At 49.1% G+C, this 15,296-nt stretch overlaps 1 protein-coding gene across 2 annotated transcripts; it reads right to left on the reverse strand.

Annotated features, from left to right (window-relative positions):
- Window positions 1-1,746: 1,746 nt before the first annotated feature.
- RCAN3 (RCAN family member 3) lies at window positions 1,747-12,815 on the reverse strand. 2 transcript variants are annotated; one of them, XM_064172558.1, is made up of 6 exons: window positions 12,595-12,815; window positions 8,296-8,404; window positions 6,349-6,591; window positions 5,110-5,283; window positions 4,668-4,839; window positions 1,747-3,911 (listed from the first exon to the last, which is right to left on the reverse strand). In XM_064172558.1, exons 3-6 carry the CDS (start codon window positions 6,541-6,543, stop codon window positions 3,703-3,705), a joined length of 750 nt encoding a protein of 249 aa, XP_064028628.1. In that variant the 5' UTR covers window positions 6,544-6,591; window positions 8,296-8,404; window positions 12,595-12,815; the 3' UTR covers window positions 1,747-3,702. The 2 variants fall into 2 exon arrangements, with proteins under 2 accessions (XP_064028628.1, XP_064028627.1); XM_064172557.1 differs by lacking the exon at window positions 8,296-8,404 and having other exon boundaries at window positions 12,595-12,814.
- Window positions 12,816-15,296: the final 2,481 nt, after the last annotated feature.

Raw genomic sequence — 15,296 nt, forward strand, 5'->3', positions numbered from 1 at the left:
TCCAGGGCTCTGCACCCTCATACCAAAGAGGTTTCTCCTCATGTTGAGGTGGAACCTCTTGAGTTCCAGCTTGCAGCTGCTGTTCCTTGTCCTGCCACTGGGCACCACCCACAAGAGCCTGGCACCTTCCCCCTGACCCCCACCCCTCAGATATTTACAGGCATTGCTCAGATCCCCTCTCAGCCTTCTCTTCCCCAGACCAAGCAGCCCCAGGGCAGGGCTCTCAGACTTTCTTCACAGGAGACTTGTTCAAGTCCCTTCATCATCCTTGTAGCAGAACGAGATGCAGTCACCAGAGGGCTGCAAAACCAAGGTCTTTTCTCAGCTGTAATAACAGAAACCCAAAGCACCTCAGTGAACACCCAAGCAGCCTGCCCTAAGCACAGCCCATCCACCTTCTCAGCTGCCTCTCAAGAAGAATGCTTTAAAGGAAGCTGGGATATTTATTTATACAGAGTGCAAGCTCAGAAAGGGCTGAGTTGGTGCCTCTGTGCAAGCCTAGCTCTAAAAATAGTACATTGGTTGAGAGCAGGTTAAGAGAAACAGGTTCTGATGGTCAGCACTGAAATAATCTCAGGGAGTAAATAAAGTGGACTCGACTGGCATCAAATGCAGGCAGGCTCTGTCACCCTGGAGATTCTGGGCACCGGGCAAGGGGAGTTAGAATCACTTCTGACATGGAGCAATGGCTAAATGCAACTTTGCTTTCCTCTGCTTTGCCTCCTCCTTGCCCACCACGCCAGCACCTGCAAGCCAGGCACCTCCTTCCCTGCAGCTCCCCGGCTTGGACACAGACCTTGTGCCAGCCTCTCCCTGCCATCTGCACAAGAGGGCCCCTTGGCAGCAGCACAGACGCGGGGCAGCAGAGGAATGCGATTGACTCCAACGCTGCGGCGCCAATGCGTGTGGGCAGAGGGGCTCAGAGTCTCCCTCTGCTGGCTAAGCCACGGCCAGAGCCTGCCCGGGAGAGGGCAACCTGCAGGAGAGAGCAGGTTGGTTCACACTCCGTCTGAGCAGCAGGTCTGATCGCTTCTGTTGCACAGACTCGCTTCCAGAGGCAGGAAGCTGAGGAGAGACCTCACTGCTTGCTGCAGCTCCCTGAACGCAGGTTGGCGTGAGGTGGGGGTTGGGCTCTTTTCCCTAGGATCAGGTGATAGAACGGGAGGAAATGTCCTGAAATTGTGCCAGGGGAAGCTTTGGTTGGAACAATCTCTTCACTGACAGAGTGGTCAGGGATTGGCACAGGCTGCCCAGGGAGGTGGTGGAGTCCCCATCCCTGGAGGTGTTGAAGAAATGTGTGGTCATGGCACTTGGGGCCATGGTGGAGTTGGGTTCATAGCTGGACTGGATGACCTTAGAGGCCTCTTCCAACCCAAACAATTCTGTGACTCTGACTCTTGACTACATGCAATGATTTACCTTCACTACAACCAAGCTCCCCAAGCAGGACATTCTCTCCCACACCAGCAGCCTAAGCTGGTATCAAACTCCCACTTCAAGTTCCTCTGAAGTTCACATCTCAATGGACAGGCACCCAAACCCACCAGGAAAACCCTCCCTCAGCCCACAACTTCCCAAGACTTTTCTGCTGAACCCCCCCAATTCCTCAGCACTATTTATCCACTAATTCGATTAAGGGACACCAGAAAGCCTCTGGCCTGCTCACTCAATTGCCCAAGCATGCAACAGCCTTCAAAAGCTCAACCTCAGGCCAGTATAGAAGAGGGTTAAAAAACCAGAGGGGAATGGCACTGCATTGTTTTTATTGTAAGTGTCCTTACACAATGGAAGATGTTGGAATGCAAATTGTTAAACACTTCACACAAGGTACATCGACAACATCACTTTGCTTGATTTGCCTTAGAAAACTGTTTCCCAAGGTTTGGGTTTTTTTTCCCCACTTATTCCTACTTACAGCAACTTCTACAGTGGGATAGAAATGAAACAATTAACAAAATATACAAACACCACAGAAAAATCCCAACTGGACCTTCTGGAATGTTAAGAGATACACAAGGCTGGTGGACAAGGCAAAGGGTTTGTTGTTTGGTTCGGTGGAACAGTGAGACAGAGAGGTCAGGCTTGGAGTGATTTTAACACCTCTTTAGGTAGTGAAGTATTCACATGAAGAGATAGAAACACCACACCTGTGAAGGCAAGATGAACAAACCCCCAGCTTTCCTACCTCTTTAATACAGCCTGTTCCTGCCTCTGGAACAAGGACCTGCCTGCAGGATCCCATTTTGCAGCTGGATGCTGGTGGCAGGAAGGGACCATGAGCTGGCACAACACCGAGTTGGAAACTGCCATGCCCATGGCAAATTCACCACCAATCCTTTTTCTCTCTGCCATCCAAGCAAGTGAAAACACTTTGGAACACTCAGTAAGCACATCATGAACTGAAACACACCACAATGAATTTGAGAAAGGCCAATTTCTGAGTGATTTCCAGCTAAGAACAGCAGCAGCCTGGTTCATTCACAAGTAGTTTTATTTCTTTTAAATAGAAAAAAGAAGACTCTGTCTAGACTAAAAAAGGTTGGTTATAAAACAGCATAAAAGCACAGGAGCCTGTGTCTTTATACTGAGGCATGTTTTCCTCCTAGTAAAAGACTCAACACAAGATCACAAAATGAAAGACCTGTATTTTAAAAGATGCATCCTGGTCTCAAAAGGCAGCAGCTGCTCTATCAGCCAGGACAGCACACAGAAAACAGCAAACAAGGGCTGGGACTGCATAAAAACTGGCTGAGCCAGGCAACTGATTGTCCTAAAAAAACACTGAAGAGACTGGAGGAGTTGAAGAGTACAAGCTGAAGTTCACCCTAGATGGTGCTTATCTCCTAACACAACTCAGAACCCAACAGCCACTGAATTGGTCTATAAACAGAAGCCATCTCTAGGCCTGCAGGAACAAACCTCGGCCACGTTTTCAGAGAGGAGCAGACACAATGCAGCCAGCAGCTCGATCTCTCGATGCTGCAATTCACTCCTCATCAGGTGTCAGTGCAAAGCATTGTACCCAGCAGTGTCCCCTCCGGGCAGGAGCAGCAGCAGTGCGGGTGACAGACTACAGTCTGTCTCCTCAGCAGCCTGTGGTTCTTCCTCCCACGTTCTCCACTGCGTAGCCAGCAGAAGGCCTTGACTTTAGTTCCATGCGCGTACTTGTGCCTCCTGTCAAACCACACCCACGTCCCTGGCATGTCTGAGAACAGCAGACACAAATCTTCACCTCAGAAAGCTACGAGGTGGGAAGGAACTTCAGCATAAAGAATATGTTCCACTTGCATTTAATGCTCTATTCACTGGGAGCTGCTGCACCAGCACAGGTCAGCTTTTAGCTGCTACAGAATGAACATCCTCAAATCCACAGTGACAGGGAACACTTCAGCACTCGGTACACCACACTGCACCACAGAAAGAGAAGGGGAACAGCTTTAAAAAAATAGAAAAGAAATAAAAATACTCACAGCCAGATTTCCTACTTGTCACTATTTCAAGTTAGGTGGATTTGCTACACTTGGGGGGACTAGTCCCTAAAATTAAAGTGCTTTTCAGAGCATTGGCATCCAAAAATCTTGAACATGAGAGACAACTACAAGTAAAATCTGTTGTCGCTATACAGAAGATATAGCAGCAGTACAGACATCAACACAGGGACTCAGGAAGTGTCTGAGTTGTGATACTACCTCGAGCAGCAGTTTAACAATGCATCCTACCCCCTACTTCCAGCCTACAATCAAAGGCTTTGGATTCACTCAGGATTGTTGTGGGTGGTTCTGGACGCCTCGTCTGCAGGATCTTCTGTTTGGGGTTTTTCACTTCATCCTCCTCTTCTGTCTCACTCTCACAGACATGAACAACTACACTGGGGGTCGATTCTGTTCCTGCATGAAGCTCATACTTTTCCCCTGAAAAGCAGCAAACAAAAACCATACTAAGAACACAGGAAAAACACCAAAGCCATTTTACCTCAATGCCTCCATCCTATCTGCAGTAACACAACTAAGTATCCATCTATTGCCATCTCATCGTTAATTTGCTCAACTTCCACACTTCACCAGACCTGTTACAGGTCCTGCATCTGTTACACTGCAGTCTGAGCATGGTCAAGCTTTCATTTGATATTTAAAGGAGTGAGGAGAGGGAGGCAGGTAACTGTCCTGGAGGACTGCAGGCACCAGAATACAAGCAGCATGCACACATAGTGGCATCATTTGTGCCTCACATTCATATGATGTTTGTAAATGAAAAGCTCCAACAGTACCTAAAGACATTAAGCCTCCTGGTGCCCTGCTTTTCACAGCCAGCAAGCAGCACATCTCCTAGGAAGACTCATAAACAAGATGGACAATTAAGTACAGGAACTGCACACTGGCATCCCTAACAGCTGCAGCTGTCCATCTGCAAGGGACTGAACCTTTCATTCCTTTGCTTGTTTCTCGATTCTGAGGCTGACAGAACTCAGCAAGTGGATGTGATGGAGCTAGCACCACACAACCTGGTTCTGGGATGGACTTTCTATCAGTTATCCAATTAAGTACATAAAGGTGATGGATCAAGTAAGAAACATCACATGAGACTCAGATTCTTCTCATGGGAAGAAGATAAATTCTCTTGGTAACTACTTTGGAAGTAACACAACAAAGGCAGGGAGATGTCTCTACCTGGTCCCAGCTTGGAGACAGCACAAAGCAAGTCATAGTTTATCAGGGGAGTTGCATCTTCACTCTGTTTCCATCCTACTGGTGGAGATGCAGGTGGAGATATCAGGAACTGCTTAACAGGTTGTGGAGGAAGGAGGTAGGACTTGTCAGCTATTTCACCAGATACCTGCATCTGAAGACAAAACCAGGAGATAGAGAATGACAAATATTAGTTCTGGGTTTGTTATTTATATAATAATTAATTTATATAATTGCTCCAGACCAACTACAACTCAAGCTGAAAAGCCAAGCTGGGCCCCACAGCACGAATTCCTCAGAGAGGGAAAGTCACAGAAGAATGAGGCTGAAGGTTAATTTCAGGTGTTTATCACATACTCATGGGCCAGCATGGAACAGAGGAGAAATGGGGACACATGTACAACACCTCAGTGTTCCATAGTACCTGTGCAAAGTACAGCTTCAGCTTTTTGCCATTGAAGTCAGTTTCATGCAGCTCTATCCGTGCTCTGGCTGCAGCCTCTGGATTGCTGAAGTTTATCCTCACTCTTCTGAAGCTTTTAAACAGCTGGAACGTCACTTGGTTGTCATAGACTGTGAACAGAGCTTCAAATCTTTCCTAGAGATGAAGCACAAACATGAACATTTTCACTCAATGAAAACACATTTGCTGGTCCCTTTCCTCTCCCGAGTCCCACCCACTTAAACCCACACATTCCGTTCTCCCCAGCTACCCCGACCTGCAAAGCTGTGCTTAGAGCTGCTCTGTCTCACTCTTTACCACCCAATTCCGAGGGCACCGACGTGAACGAGCCCCTAAAACTCTGCGAACACAAACTGCCACCTCGTGGCAGCGGCTCGAAGGTGCAGATGTCAATAAAAAGAGCAGAGTTTAGACAGGGCTTGAGCTCCAACACCTCCAAAAATACCACCCAGATCAGTTATGTTTTGTATTAGATACGCAAAAGTAGTGAGTGCTTAACAGCATTCCCAGGGTGAATGAAAGAGGATGCTTTGGCAGAGACTATTATTGCAGTACAACACAGCCACAGAACTAAAACAACTCATGGCTTACTGGGGAAGGAATCTCATCCTCAAGCTCCTTAACAACAGCATTTCTAGGAAATGGAGCGAGTTGTATCGGAGTGGATCTAGAGGAGGCCACCAAAATGATCCAAGGGCTGGAAGCCCTCTGCTGTGAGGCCAGGCTGACACGGTTGGGGTTGTTCCATCTGGAGAAAGCTCCAGGGAGACCTTCTGATGCCCTTTCAGTGCTTAAAGGGGATAGACTTTTTAGCAGATTTAGTTAATTCTAAGTTTATTCCAAGGTCTTAAGCCACTTCCAAGGTGTTCTTTTAACTCAAGTTTAAGCAAACATTTGGATTTGATTTAAATCTGCCCTTGGATTTGGTACCTTTGCTGAAAAGAGAAACAAACAAATCAGAATAGCTTCTCCTAGGAGAAGCTCTGTGTGTCTGTTAACATCTTCAAATGTCAGAAAGTGGAGTGTTATCTGCTCTGTGGTATCCAGACTCACTCTGAGTTCATCAGGCAAATACTTGGGGTTGGTTTTCTCTCCCCAGTTACAATATACAGCAACACACTGAACACCCAGACAAAATGTTCAAGAGCTGTATCTATACTTACAAACCTACATCTCAAGTGTACCCCTCTCTCTACCTACCTTTTCCTCCTGTACCTCAAACACAGCTTCATGAACACTGCAAGCAAAGAGTGAGGTAGGCAAGTCACTTAAATCCATCATCTCTTCCAAATCATCTTCATTTTCTCCAAAAATCATCTGTTCTTCCTCTTCTTGGTCACTGCTGTAGAGGTCCGACTGGCTGTCGCTCCAGGACTTCATCGTGTCTCTGAGCATCCCTCACCCAGAGCAACTCTCTCTTGTCTTCCAGTTTCTAGTAGGGGTCTGCCATGCCAAAAGACAAAACCAGGAGGGAAGGTGAGGATATCACAGCTTGCTGTGATGGTTTTTTAAGCCAAATGGAGTAACAAAAATAGAAGAGAAATCAAAATGGAACTTGTGCTCTCATCCACCAAACAGAAGCACTGTATCCAGTGGCTGGCAGGAATAGCCACTCTGCTGTTCAATCCATGAAAAGGGAGATCAGCTCATTCAGGCCAGCAAATACAAGTTTCTTCTCTTTTTACTCTGACACAATCAAGAGCTACAGAACCCTTGCAGAAGCTTTGCTCCTCAGCACTTTTTTTTTTCCAGTTAATAGCATTTTTTTCTTTAATAACTCAACAACAAGCAGGTCTTGTGGGAGGTCTTCCTGCTCATGGCAGGGGAGAGGCTGGAACTAGAATACTTCCAACTGGAATCAAAACACTTCCAGCACATGAAAATGAGGAAGAGAGTAACTGAGTTCTTATTTTAAGTCCTGACAAACTGCTCAGAGACAGACACAGGGTGTGATGATGACTTAAATCACTAAGCCCTCAGCATGGACACCTAAAAGCTGCTGAAGCAGGGTGTGCACATGCACACAACTGCACAAAGGCACTGTCACACCTGGACTCAAACCAGAAACTGTCCCAGCCCTGCAAGTTTCAGCATTTTGACAGGAAATACTCCCTTGCATCACAAGGAGGAGGATGGCAATGCAAGAAAACATCTAGCTGGTGGAACCCTCATTTTTTGTACCTGCTGATTCATGCAACAAGAGGAAAGGAAACTACGTCAACGCAGTAAAAACAAAAGCCACCATCTGGCTTGGCAGCACAGGCTCCAAGAGAGCTCTGGGCTAACAGATCCCACATACAGCAGGACACAGACACCTACAGCCAAGCCAGGGTAGGTGCAGACAGAATCAAGAGCACTGTGCCAACCTCATCTTGGCTTTGGTCCTGCCTCCCTGAGAGAGGGGCACGGATCACAATAACAAACACCCAACCCAGAGGTGACTGCTCCAAAAGCCTGTGTTTCTGACAAACCAGAGAACAAGGAGACTTGCAAACACAGGAGAGCAAACTGGCATAGAAAAAGGGGAGTCTGGGAACACAAGCAAGCAAATTTAAAGGTCTGAAGGACGTAAAGCAATATTCAAATCAACATCAATCTTGGGGTCAAGCTGGCCATGCTATGAAGAGCTTTAAAAAGTTCAGGCTGTCAGAGTTTCATACTCTGCAGACAAAAGTTAAAGCAGCAGATTAGCAGGAGGCAAAAGCATCAAGAAAAATCAGGCTGATGGAGTGCACAATGCCACTGACTTACGGTGGGCCTGCAGCAGTGCTCCTCTCTTCACTCTTAGTACTGTTCAATCAGAGCACAATTCAAATGAGAGAGAACTGAATCCACAGATTATCAACTGAGTCTCCTTTAAGGTTGGGAATGGAAGGGACCTTAAAGATCATCCAGTTCCAACCCCTCTGCCATAGGCAGAGACATCTCCCACTATAGCAGGTTGCTCAAAGCCTCATCCAGCCTGGTCTTATCTGTGATGTCACTTAAGGAGCTGCAATGTTCAGCTTACTAACAGCAGGCACCGCAGTGACCTGAGGTGCTTCTGTGTTTGGTGTGTCAGCATAACAGACAGAAGTGTGGGGCTAAAGGGAGCAAAGAAAGACAAAAAGAAGGCAGATTTAGGGTTTGTTTATACAAAGAACACACCTGAAATCTGTGCTTTGGGTTGATATTCTCCACAAAGAGACTTCTGTAAGCTCCTTGAATAGGAACCACCTTTTATCAACGACACAAGCATGCAGAGATCTGCTTGGAACTAGAATGAAACTGATACTGTTAAAAAGAGCAGCACAAGACACTTTCTGAAGCACCAGCTTAAAGATGTAAAGCACTGGGGGGAAAAACACAAACCATTTTTTTCCTTCTTTTGCCAAATTATGTTAAAGTCATTCAGAGAACTAAAATTAAGTTCAAAGTTCCGTTGTGAGGAGGTGCTAAAAGTCTGCAAGTGTTGTTTTGTACTTGGAAAAAAAGGCATCAGTGTTATTTCCATCTCTGTTTGATGTCACGGAACAAGGCAATTCTGTATATGAAAAGGGGACAAGGAAAAGAAGATGGAGCAGTAAAAGAATGACAGCCAGGGGAAAAACACAAGGTTTGCCAAAGCACTTTAGGAATTGGAGAAGGATCAATAACAACCTGAAATGCTGGCCAACAAATGCCAGCAGCTCGGATATCACAGAACACCACAAACACTGTTAAGAGAGAATGGGAAGGGGGAAAAAAGGGACAGGGAGAAAAACCAACCAAAAAAGCCACAAGATGTAGCTTTTTTGACAATTTCATTTAGATAAAATCATTTATATGAAATGATTAAAGCAACCTATGAAATAAAGTGATGGCTGTGAGGTCACTGTAATTTTCACTACGAATTGGTCAACAGACACAAGTGGAACTGTCCAGTCAGCATAGAATTAACCAGGCTGGGAGAGACCTCCAGGATCATCCAGTCCAACCTATCACCCAGCCCTATCCAAACACTGAAGAAATGAAACCTGCAGTCCCTACATCTTCAGTCTTCTGTGCCCCAGATTGAAACAAACCACCAAAGCACGACTGCTCAGATGCAGAGCTGTGATGACAGCCCTGGTGATCCTCTACTGTAGGCCTGCTCTCCACAAAAGATCTCCCTGCAAACCTTTTCCAGCCTCAACACCCTTGATACAAGGGGAAAAGGCTGCTTTTTTTTTGCTCAGCAGCAGTTTGTGGTATTATGAAACACATCAAATTCTGCAGAGGCACAAATTACCACACAGCTGAGAGGCTCTGCAGATTTGTAAAGAAGTTTAAGGAGCCCGAAGGAAAACACAGAAACCTGCCTGGGCTTTGCAGGCAGCAAAGAGCGGTGCCGGCTTCAAGTTTCATCATACACAAACTCATCTTGTTTTACACTTAAACACAGCAACAAAACATTTCACCTGAAGGTATTTTCTGCTCTGCAAAAAGGCAGCAGGTCTCAAATGATGGGGATAAAGGCTATGGGAGAGCTGGGGTTGTTCAGACTTCCTCAGTGCCATGAAGCAGATGCTATTATTTTTCTCAACTAGTAACAAAGATTGAATTAGCAGAAATCATCTTGTTCCTGGAGAAGGCAAGAGAAGAAACTTGTTCCCTATTAAGCTGCAGAAGGCAATGAAGTTACTCCTTTGAATTCCTGCAAGCAGTCTAGAGGGAAAGTGATTTAATAGAAGGAGTCTTAGGCAAAGTTAAGGATAACAAGGTAACAATTCTGTCTAATTTACAGTAAGGTATTTCTTGAGGGTATCCAAGAAAAGCCTGAACAGCTGTAGCAGAAAGCACTGAGCTATGAAAGCTACTTCAATTATGCTTTGTTTCCAGAATGTCTCACAGCTCTAATTTTTTCCAGTCAGAAACCTAAATGGTTAATTTTGGTTTTCCCACAGATTGTGCTTCCTGACTTCACCCAAATCAGTATCAAAACACCCCTGGCTACTGAGCAATGCAAGGCTGTGTAGGAGCTTCCCTAAAGTAAGGATGAGAGAGGTAAGACTGATGGGTGAGGGTTAAGAACTGGTGATGGCAACAGCTCTGTGAGAAGAGCTATTTTAACAGACCAGACAGAATTATTTTGTTGTGCAACTAGCAGAAAGCAACAAAAATCAGAAGAAATGCTCCAGCTGTGACAGGTACCAATGCAGGAGCCAAAGTGTACTGCTGCAGCTTTGCCTGTGCAAATAGATGATCACTTCCCTCCTCCCCAGAAGTCCAATCTAGTCATATTTATCACACAGTCTGATAGAAACGAAGAAATTAAAGGAACAAATGCAAATGTTAATCATTTATTGCTACCTGTTAATTCTTACTGCAATAAAAGGTACAAAATTCTAAGCAAATTCGTTGCATAAACATCTGGCAATACTCTCTAGCAAGCTATTTGATCGCTCCCTCCCCCTCTTAGATGTTAAAGGGCCTTCCACAGCAGCACTGAAAGGATCCCAAGAGCTAAATCCACTGGGATAAGACCTTTCCACTAAGTCTTTTGTTCTTCTGAGAATTAGCACCGGCTTACTTAACTATCGGGTGACAGGTACTTCTGCTGCACTTAAAAGCAAACTCTTCAACTCCACACAAAGCCTGAGACCTTCCACACAGTGAGCAAACGGTGGAAATGCAGCTCCTGCAATCGATACCTTTCGTCCCTCAGGGTATGGGCACAGACTACGCTGCTGCTTCTTCTACCTGTGCATCACCTTGACCTGCTCTTCAGGCACTGCTGAAATGCAAGCGGCTTGTTCACGTCCTCACATCCCATGGCTTCGGGGAGCAGTCAGCAGATTGCTTCCCAGAAAGCCTGAAAAGTAAGGACTGAAAAAAATGGAGTGGCAATTTCTACCTCAAGAGTCCAATCTGCTGTGAGGAGTTTCACAGAATCGCTGAAGAGTTTCGGTTGGGAAAGATCACCGAGGCTAACCATTACCTAACTGGGGTTCAGCCCAGCAGAGCTGCTCTGGGCAAGGTACTGGGGCTGGGGATCCACCAAGTTCAGTCAACGTGGGATGGGATCAGCACACAGGGGGAGGCAGAAGACCCTCTGGGATTATTAAATAATAAAAGAAACCCCCACAACCCCCAGATACAGAACCACAGGACCACTCTGGTTGGAAAAGACCCTTAAGATCATCAACCCAGCACTACCAGCTCACCACTAAGCCAAGGTCCCTCACATCTCCACGGCTTTGAAACAACCTCCAGGCATGGAGGCTCCACCAGCGCCCTGGGCAGCCTGCTCCAGGGCTTACGTGAAAGAGATTGTTACTTACATCCAACCTCCACATCCCTGCACAACTGGAGGCCATTTCTTCTTGCCCTACCACTTGTTCCGCGGGAGAGGAGCCCAACCTCAACACAAGGGGGGAGCTTCTTTACTGCCAGGGTCACAACACAAGGGGGGAGCTTCTTTACTGCCAGGGTCACAACACAAGGGGGAAGCTTCTTTACTGCGGGGTCACAACACAAGGGGGAAGGTCTTTACTGTCAGGGTCACAACACAAGGGGGGAGCTTCTTTACTGTCAGGGTCACAACACAAGGGGGGAGCTTCTCTACTGCCAGGGTCACAACACAAGGGGGGAGCTTCTTTACTGTCAGGGTCACAACACAAGGGGGGAGCTTCTTTACTGTCAGGGTCACAACACAAGGGGGGAGCTTCTTTACTGCCAGGATCACAACACAAGGGGGGAGCTTCTTTACTGTCAGGGTCACAACACAAGGGGGAAGGTCTTTACTGCCAGGGTCACAACACAAGGGGGGAGCTTCTTTACTGCGGGGTCACAACACAAGGGGGAAGCTTCTCTACTGCCAGGGTCACAACACAAGGGGGGAGCTTCTTTACTGCCAGGGTCACAACACAAGGGGGAAGCTTCTCTACTGCCAGGGTCACAACACAAGGGGGGAGCTTCTCTACTGCCAGGGTCACAACACAAGGGGGGAGCTTCTTCACTGTCAGGGTCACAACACAAGGGGGAAGCTTCTCTACTGCAGGGTCACAACACAAGGGGGAAGCTTCTCTACTGCAGGGTCCCAGAGCACTGGCACAGGCTTCCCAGAGAGGCTGTGGAGTCTCCGCTGGAGACTTTCAAGGCCTAGCTGGATGTGCTCCTCCGTGACCCGAGCTGGGCTGCACGGTGCTGCCGCGGCAAGGGGGCTGCATTCGATGATCTCTTCGGGTCCCTCCCAACCCCTGACATCCTGCGGACCTGGCTCCAACCTCCTTCCAGGGCGACGCAGAGGACCAGCAGCTCTCCCCTCAGCCCCTACACCCGCACCCCGCAGTCCCCTCGGCAGACTTCAGCAGCCCAACCGCTGCAGGAGAAAACAACTTCGCCGACACTACCTCAGCACTCACCCAGGCCTCAACCGCGCCCTCACCGAGCGCCCCCAGCCCCCCCCCCCCCCCCCTTCCACCGGGCCGCGCCGCTCCGCCTCACCTCACCCCACCGCGGGACTCCCGCCGAAGGACGGAGCCGAGGACGCAACAGATGGCAGCCAGCGGCACAGGGGCAAAGCCTTCAGCGCTCAGCGGCTTAACCACAGCGGGAACCCCCTGGGCCGGCCGCGGAGCGAAGGGGGAAAGGAGAAGGGCGGCAGACGGGAGCGCGCTTCACCCCACCCGCGACCGCTCCGTGTCTGTGCCTGTGTGTGTGTGTGTGTGAGGAGCCAGCGGGACCGCGCCTGCGTCCGCGCCCCCCCCTGCTCCCGCCCCGCTCCGCGCATCGCCTCCGGCAGCGGCGGCAAGGGTCGGTGACCCGGATGGAGGTACGGAGGGAGGATGCGCATGCGTTGTGCTGGCTTAAAGGGGCGGTGGGGGAGGGCGAGGTGGTTGCCATGCTTGCCGTGAGGGGGGCGGCGAAGGGCCCCCGGCCCCACCAGACGGTGGGGCCGGGGGCCCTTCGCCGCCCCCCTCACGGCGAGGAGAATAGGGCAGAGGCTGCCCCCCCCCCCCCCCCCCCCCCCCCGCTTGGCTTTGCAGAGGGATTCAGTTCTGGCCCCCCCCCCAGTTTAGGAGGGACATTGAGATGCTTGAGCGTGTCCAGAGAAGGTCTCACCTGAGCCTCCTCTGCTGCAGGCTGCACCCCCCCAGCTCCCTCAGCCTCTCCTCACAGGGCTGTGCTCCAGGCCCCTCCCCAGCCTTGCTGCCCTGCTCTGGGCACCTGCCAGCACCTCAGCATCTCTCTTGAATTCAGGAGCCCAGAGCTGGACACAGCACTGCAGGTGTGGCCTGAGCAGTGCTGAGCACAGGGGCACAAGAACCTCCCTTGTCCTGCTGCCCACACTGCTCCTGAGCCAGCCCAGGATGCCACTGGCTCTGCTGCCCACCTGGGCACTGCTGCCTCCTCTGCAGCTCCTCTCTGCCAGCACCCCCAGCTCCCTCTCTGCCTGGCTGCTCTCAGCCACTCTGGCCCCAGCCTGTAGTGCTGCTTGGGGTTGTTGTGGCCAAAGTGTAGAACCTGCCCTTGGCCTTGTTCAGTCTCATCCCCTTGGCCTCTGCCCACCCATCCAGCCTGGCCAGGTCCCTCTGCAGGGCTCTGCTACCCTCCAACAGCTCCACAGCTGCTCCTAGCTTGGTGTCAACTGCAAACTTGCTGATGCTGCACTCAGTCTCCTGATTGGACTCAATCAGTGGTTTGGCATCAGCCTCATCCTGTTTGCACTCAAATCTTGTAGATCTTTGCCAACCAAAATGATTCTAGGATTGTATCTTCAACTAGAGCAGGTTGTTCAGAGCCCTAAACAGCCTGACCTGGAGTGGTCAACCTGATCTTTGATCACATTTGTTGCTTCTGTGCTGCACAACCTTCCTGGGCAACCTGTGCCAGGGTCTCACCACCCTAACTGTAAAGTGCCCTTTCCTAACATCCAGTTTAAATCTCCCCTCTGCCAGTTCAAACCCATTCCTCCTTGTCCTGTCATTGCAAGACCTTGTCAATAGTCTCTCCCCAGCCTTCCTGTAGCCAGATACTGGAAGGCCACTCCAAGGTCTTCTCCAAGCCTCCTCCAGGCTGAAGAGCCCCAACTCTTGTAGCCTGTCCTCACAGCAGAGCTGCTGTAGCCCTCTGAGCATTTTCGTGGCCTCCTCTGGGCTCACTCATTCCCTTAGAGAAAGGTTCAGATCAGTCTTAGCCTGAGGAGGGAGTCTGCCATTTAGATGCAGTGCAAATTTGGGCAGTAATTTGCCTGTCTCAATTACCTCAGCCTTTCCCTGCTGCAATCACATGCTTTATTAATCAATATGATGCTCTTCCTCCCTAGCCAGCTATATATTCTGCTTTAATTCCAGCAGCACCACTCCAGTCATCACAACACCAATCATTAGGCTCTGGGGCTAAGGTCTGCTGTTTCTGCAAGCACTCAAGAAACCTCTAGCCAGGGTTTTAGTGCTGAAGTGCAGCTTTAACACCCGAGGCTGCCCTTGGTGTTTATTTTTTCCTATTTGTGGTTTGGGACCCCAGGAGATGCATTTAATTAAGAGCATCCTGAGGGTGATCTTCTGCTTATCGCACTGGCCTGGAACCCATGTGGTGAGTGTTAATTAGGTTGGCAAGCATTTGATGAAGCTATGTTGCCAGTCTTCTGGATTTATGAGTGTCTGGATCTCTTCATGGCACTGGAAGTGCCCTCAAGCTGTCTGCTCTGCCAGTCATAGGCACAATCTCCTGTATGATAGAATTGTCAGGGCAGGAAGGGACCTCAAAGATCATCTAGTTCCAACCCCACCCCTGCCATGGACAGGGACACCTCACACCAGATCAGAGCCACATCCAGCCTGGCCTTAAAGACCTCCAAGCCTGGGGCTTCCACCACCTCCTGGGGCAACCTGTGCCAGCATCTCTCTACCCTCATGGTGAAGAGCTTCTCCTGAATCTGTCCCCTTCTAGTTTTGCTCCATTCCCCCAGTCCTATCACTACCTGAAATTTTAAATAGCCCCTCCCCAGCTTTCCTGTAGCCCCCTTCAGATACTGCAAGGCCACAATAAGGTCTCACTGGAGCCTTCTCTTCTCCAGAGGAGAACCTGAACAGTACCTGAGGTATGGCATCCTCCACAGGACAGCATCCCGTGAGGATGAGAGGTCCTTACTGTCTCAGAGAAGCTTGCTGTAATCTCAGTTTCAGTACTGAGTTGGCAGACAC

Source organism: Pogoniulus pusillus, chromosome 37, assembly GCF_015220805.1.
Source record: "Pogoniulus pusillus isolate bPogPus1 chromosome 37, bPogPus1.pri, whole genome shotgun sequence".
NCBI lineage: Eukaryota > Metazoa > Chordata > Aves > Piciformes > Lybiidae > Pogoniulus > Pogoniulus pusillus.

Coding starts and splice junctions, on each gene's coding strand:
- RCAN3 (XM_064172558.1), bottom strand. CDS start 6,543: ATGCTCAGAGACACGATGAAGTCCTGGAGCGACAGCCAGTCGGACCTC. Junction 4,840..5,109: donor TGAAGCTGTACTTTGCACAG/GTACTATGGAAC, acceptor TTTTGTCTTCAG/ATGCAGGTATCTGGTGAAAT. Junction 3,912..4,667: donor TGTCTCCAAGCTGGGACCAG/GTAGAGACATCT, acceptor GCTGCTTTTCAG/GGGAAAAGTATGAGCTTCAT.